This window comes from Arachis duranensis, chromosome 4 (assembly GCF_000817695.3).
Source record: "Arachis duranensis cultivar V14167 chromosome 4, aradu.V14167.gnm2.J7QH, whole genome shotgun sequence".
Lineage (NCBI taxonomy): Eukaryota > Viridiplantae > Streptophyta > Magnoliopsida > Fabales > Fabaceae > Arachis > Arachis duranensis.
Window position 1 is genome coordinate 8,325,474 of NC_029775.3, and position 6,443 is coordinate 8,331,916.

The 6,443-nt window shown below is 26.7% G+C and overlaps 1 protein-coding gene across 1 annotated transcript; it reads left to right on the plus strand.

The window, feature by feature from the left end:
• Positions 1-308: 308 nt before the first annotated feature.
• LOC107483152 (peroxidase 15) lies at positions 309-3,769 on the plus strand. The gene is made up of 4 exons (XM_016103774.3): positions 309-575; positions 1,830-2,021; positions 2,681-2,843; positions 3,110-3,769. Exons 1-4 carry the CDS (start codon positions 351-353, stop codon positions 3,601-3,603), a joined length of 1,074 nt encoding a protein of 357 aa, XP_015959260.1. The 5' UTR covers positions 309-350; the 3' UTR covers positions 3,604-3,769.
• Positions 3,770-6,443: the final 2,674 nt, after the last annotated feature.

Consider the following 6,443-nt stretch of genomic DNA (forward strand, 5'->3'; position numbering starts at 1 on the left):
AATTGAACTAATAAATTACAAGATAGAAGCTTTTAATTAATTAATTACGACACAAATGATTATTTATTTGAAGCTTTCCAAAAAGAAGTCCAAAAACAACACGATACTACTTATTATGGGGGTGGAATGATACCTAACAAAGTGAGATGCATCTAAAAAGTAAATAGATAAATGAATAAAAAGAATGATGGCTGCTAACAACTAATAAATATTGGATATAGAATATAAACCTCTCATTTAATTTCTATATGGGCACAGTGCATGCATGATTAGTATAGATTCTATAAATAAAGGTATCCTTGACACTAACACATTCACACACACACATAAACTACTTGATATAAATAAAAATGATGAGTTTCCTTAGTAGTTTCAAAGTGGTAGCTCTATGCTATGGTTTGTTCGTGTTTGGAGTGTTCTTATCCTCAGAAGCACAACTTGATCCCTCTTTTTACAATAAAACATGTCCCAATGTCCATTCAATTGTACGTGAAGTCATAAACAATGTCTCCAAAACTGATCCACGCATGCCTGCTAGCCTCCTTAGGCTTCACTTTCATGACTGTTTTGTTCAAGTATGTAAACACTACCATACTCTTACTTAACAACTCGCTCTTCACCACTTTTCTCATTTGAGGTTATTAATTATTCAAAAATACTATTTGTTCACTCAAATAAAAAATTATGTATTTGTTTATAAATATATGTTTAGTTTAATTTATTTTTAATATATATTTTATATTTTAACCGTTGATTTTATTATATATCTAATATGGTTTGTTAATTATTATCTTTAATTTTTTTCTCTCCTTTTGGAAATTTTCTTTTTCTCCTACTACTCCATTTTGCTAATCCACTATCGGACCTTGCTAGTAGGAAAATGATAAAAAAAAGTCCAAACTTTATTTGTTAAGGAGTTTGGTTAATTAAATCAAGTTGAGTTAGTCTAGTTATTAGTTCACTTAAGTAAGTGTTGGGGTTCGAATCGTGCTTTGTGCATGCAATAATCCATTAGTTAACGATAAACTCTTAAATAAAACTCCATCGTGACATATTGAGGAATACCGTGAAAAGGAAAAAAAGGAAGAATTTGGTACCGTTAATTAAAATCTTAAAAATATTAGTTAAGAATTTAATTAAAAGAAAAAAGTTTTTTTATAATACATTTAGTAAAATTTAAGTGTTTGGTATTATTGAAAGCTTTTTTTCATTAATACTCCTAGAATACTAATTACTAACAAAATTTTTATCAAAATATTTAGTAAAATACTATTGATGAAAAGCTAAGGTTTGGAATTTGGATTAATTCAATAGAAAACTAACTCTCAATTATTAAAATGATATATATCATAAAAATTTAAATCAGCTAACATATGCACTACTAAAAGTGGTTACCAATTTAAAAAGTTTTTATAATAATAATCATACAAAATTTAAAATTTTTTACTAATAGTAATTTGAATGTTTGTTCTTATTAAGCAATATAATAACTGTTCTCTTAAAAGTAATTAAAACTAATTTAATATCCAACTACCTCTTTAATTGAGGAACAACTTCGATAGTACTTTAATATTTTTTTTTGGTCTGGAATAGCTACTGTATTTAAAGTGTAGGATAAGTCCGTAATGGGCCCTTAGTCCTTTAGTATTTGCCACCATTACTTTATGTCTCCTTATCATCTTTATTATTATTCAAGTCAAAAGTAAAAACTACTCATGTAAAGGCGCACTTGGAATGAGGGAAAAGTTACGGAGAACTAATAATTAATCTGTTAAAGAAGAGATAACTAATTAATTAATTAATGTGTATGTTATCCGTGCATGTTACAGGGTTGTGATGGATCACTTTTGTTGAACAACACTGCAACAATAGTAAGTGAACAACAAGCTCGCCCAAATAACAACTCAATAAGAGGTTTAGATGTTGTGAATCAGATCAAGACGGCAGTGGAAAATGCTTGTCCTGGCATAGTTTCCTGTGCAGATATCCTTGCTCTTGCAGCTGAAATATCTTCTGTTCTGGTATGTCTTCAAATTAATTAACGATATTTTGTGAGTATTTTAAAATCAAAACATAGAGATAAAATTGCATTAGAATTGTTTCTCTCAGTTATAAATATCATAGTTCTGACAACGGGATTAAATTGGTCAGTTGAACTGAATTAATCAAAAACAATTTTTTAGATTGATCCGTTTGAAGCAAAAAATTGGATGGCAATTAATAACCAATCCAAAAGAATAAAAAAATTATTCAAAGAATCAGTTAATCAGTCAAATTGGTATAATTTTTAATGGTTAATCAATTTAAAAAATAAAGTACAAAAAATCAATTTTATATAACCATTGATTAAATTTTTAAATTGAATTTTTAAATTTTTGAATCTCTAATTTTATCAGTTCAACAGAAAAGAATAATCTTTTTTTGAGAAAAAAATTGTGTCTGTCTCTTTTTAGTAATCAAACTCTCTGTTGTGTTTATTATTTCTATATTCTCTATATTTCTATTTAAGGATAGTCTGTATCTAAATCAAACTAATTTATATGTCTAGTTTATATATTACTACATAAATATGATAATCGCTTGAGTATTGTCTCCGTATAATACTGGACACTTATATAAAAAATAAATATTTTTGAATCCAATAACATAATACAAATATGTATGTATGTGTTTATTACAGGATCAAGGTCCTGATTGGAAAGTTCAATTAGGGAGAAGGGATAGTTTAACAGCAAATATAACCTTGGCACAAAACCTTCCAGGTCCTTCCTTGACCTTGGATCAACTTAAAGCACGCTTTACTGCTCAAGGCCTCAACACTACTGATCTAGTTGCACTCTCAGGTACAGTAATCTAATAATAAGGATAATAAAATTAATTAAGCTAAGATAATTAAGCACTCTTTGAAAATATATTTCTTTTGATTCTAATTACAGTTTAAAAATTATGCAAATATATTAAAAGTGATTTTCTTCTGCAGTTACTACAATATTATTTTATGGGCTATAGTAATACAAATTAAGAGTTTAATTTTGATATGCTTATAATGTAAAGCGGTCGTACAATCATATCTGTTTTGATAGAAGCTGTTTTATTCTGATTTATTTAGGTGCACATACATTTGGTAGGGCTCGTTGCAGTTTATTTGTTGGACGGTTATACAATTTTAGCAACACTGGTAATCCTGACCCAAGTCTGAATTCAAGTTACCTACAAACGTTGAGATCACTATGCCCTAATGGTGGTCCCGGAACCACAGTAGCCAATTTGGACCTTACAACACCCGACACGTTCGACAAAAACTATTACTCGAATCTTCAGGTTCACAAGGGGTTGCTCCAAAGTGACCAAGAGTTGTTCTCAACTTCGGGTGCAGATACCATCGACATTGTGAACAAGTTCAGTAGTGACCAAAATGCTTTCTTTGAGGCCTTCAAGGCTTCAATGATCAAAATGGGTAACATTGGTGTCTTGACCGGTACTCAAGGCGAAATTCGAAAACAATGCAACTTTATTAACTCACAATCTGCTCAATTGGGTCTCTACAATGTGGCTTCCAAAGAATCATCATCATCAGAAGATGGAATGGTTAGCTCAATCTAGATAAATTAAGTAAGCAAGACTTCATTAATGATGAAAGTAAGCTACCAGTACTAATAAGTACTAACAATAAGGAAGCTATATGTGCCCTCGGGTAGTTACTAATATGCTGTTTAAGTGTGTCACTGAGAAAATTTCAATAATGTGTTATTGTTCATAATTAGTTTCATCACCTTTTTATTTCTCTTGCTTGCTCTGTTTTATGTCCTTTGTATTTTAGAAGGTGTATTAAAGATAAATTTGTTATAAATCATAATTAATGATTTTGTAGCAAGAATAAAAAATTAGTTGTTGATATAAAGTTCATGACTCTTTGTACACAAAAAGTTATTCTATTAATGAATTTAAAAACTTTTTGTGTAAAAATTTTATTTTGTTTAAAAACTTAACTAAAACCCTCCTTTTGAGGGAGAAAAGAGTAAAAGAAAAAGAAAAAAGAAAAAGAAGAAAGAGACCACTTTAATAAAGATGTTAAAAATGTCTTTTTTTAAAAATATTTATATATGTATGTTATTATGTTATTATTTGACATCTTTATTAAATTGGTTAATAATTTATTTTTAAATAAATTAGAACAAAATCGGTTTATTATAACAACAATAATAAACACAATTGTCTGTATTATAATTATTAGACTCAATTTGATCCGATCGAATTACACAATCTAAATCAAATATCTTTAAATTTTTTTGATAAAAAGATAAATATATCTTTGACTTTTTGTTTTATAGACATTTGAATCCCTAAAAATTTAAAAATACAATTAGATCCCTAAAAAAATTAGGTTTATTGTTATTGTTATAAAAAAATCGATTTTATTCTAATTTGTTAAGAAATTTAAAAATAACCGATTCATTAATACGTCCAATAATAATACAGTACGTAAGCGTCTTTGCAAAAAGATGTTTTACGCATCTTTATGGAAACAATGAACTATTTGTACAATGTGTATAATGAGCTATTGAGTTATAAAATGAACATCATGATACCACTTATCCCAAAAATTTCAACTAATAAAAAAAAGTAACACTAATGATTATATGTCTAATACTCTATAAACTTTTATTATTCACATTGTACAAATATTTCATTGACTCTTCGTACTTTTCTTTATCGAAGCATCCCAAAGAATAATAGTTTTGATTTAGACTTTAGCCAGAGGGGCTTGGTTTGATTTTTAGGACCAATAAAGTAAGAAATAAGCAGCTGCCATTAAATAAGGAGAATAAATCATATTTTAATAGGAAATTTTTTGCGCCAAAAAAAATTAAAAATTTAAATAATTTTTTAGAATAATATTATATATTTAAATTCTTTTATAAATTAAATCCGATCAAACTAAATAATAAAATTTAAAATAATATTAATTATAATTGATTTTTGTACGTTATATTAGACTAATTTAATTATTTGGTTAATAAAAAAATATAGATGTCGAGCATTTTTTTATTAGGTGTAATTGTAAACGATATCATTAATTGATAGATTGAGCTATAATGCAAGTTTTATAAATATATTCAACAAAAATTCACAAACATTTAATACATTAGATGAAATTTTCAATTAAAATGACCTAACTCCCTGAAGTCTATAACAGGTAAAAATACGTAATGAATTATGAATTTATGATATGCATGTGGGGTATGTCATGTGACAGGTGGTTCTAGTTACTTTGATTCCATAGAATACATACCAATAATTGAAGTTGACTTGTCCAAGATATTAATTAGATGCATGTATGAAGCAAAGCAATAATTTTCACCGCGTATGATTATTGTCCTTTATTCATCCATCTCAAAGTTGAGAGGAAGGCAGCCACAAATGACGATCGGACCCAAAAAAGAAAATAATAATCAAAAGGAAAAAAGAAGGCACGTTTTTTTGAGTTTGTTTAAAGAGATATTTATAAAGTCTTATTGATTTAACTAAGATTGAATTCTAAATTTTTAAATGGTAAAAATTTTAAGATTATATCGTAAAGTTATTTTAAAAAAAAATTAAATTGATAAAAAAATATATAAATAATTATATTTTTAATATTCATATGATAGATATATACATTTTCGTCTTATGTTACAACAGAAATTAATCATCATCGTCACTTATAGAAGTGTATATTTATCATATTTCTTTAAATTATTTTATTATATTTCTTTAATAAATCAGTTACAATTTTAACTGAAGGTGGTTATAATTATAATATAAATAATTGAATAAAAATTTAAAATTTAATTACACTTGTTATATTATCAATGCTTGTATTTTTGTTTTCTTGTACATATACAGTAATCCAAATATCATAAAATGAAACTTTTATATATCATAACTAAGAATTTTCTTGAGGCAAAACGATGAAGCTTCTTAATTTGACTTTTGAAACAAATACCAATCTATACATCTAACTTCCCCGTTCATACAATTATAACTGCAAATAAATTAAACCCGTTAAAAATTTTCCAAATCCTCTCTAATAAATTAGTAATATGAAAAATATAATGATTAAGTTTTTAACTTTTTATATTTTATAAAATAGAAGGAAAAAAGAAAAACTAATTAATCTTCTATGTCATCTCTGATATTGCTTCTACCATGAATGCTTTTGTTAGATATCTCTTGACTTATAATTTATACACAACAGGCATGAAACTGACACAAGATCCCGAGTTCGCGGCCAACCTAGATTTTACTCTTTTTTTAGTGTTGAAAACTTCTTGCCTCCTTGTTATATTATTGTCTTTGATTATAATTTAACATGACTTGAGTGTTGGGTGTTGGTTTAGATTGGTTTTTTTAGTGAAAAAAGTATTTTTTTAAATAAAATATTTTTATTTAATTTAAAATAA

Excerpts from the sequence above, each read along its gene's own strand:
- LOC107483152 (XM_016103774.3), top strand. The coding sequence starts at position 351 with ATGATGAGTTTCCTTAGTAGTTTCAAAGTGGTAGCTCTATGCTATGGT. Across the intron at positions 576-1,829 it reads TTCATGACTGTTTTGTTCAA|GGTTGTGATGGATCACTTTT; the intron begins GTATGTAAACAC and ends TGCATGTTACAG. Across the intron at positions 2,022-2,680 it reads CTGAAATATCTTCTGTTCTG|GATCAAGGTCCTGATTGGAA; the intron begins GTATGTCTTCAA and ends TGTTTATTACAG.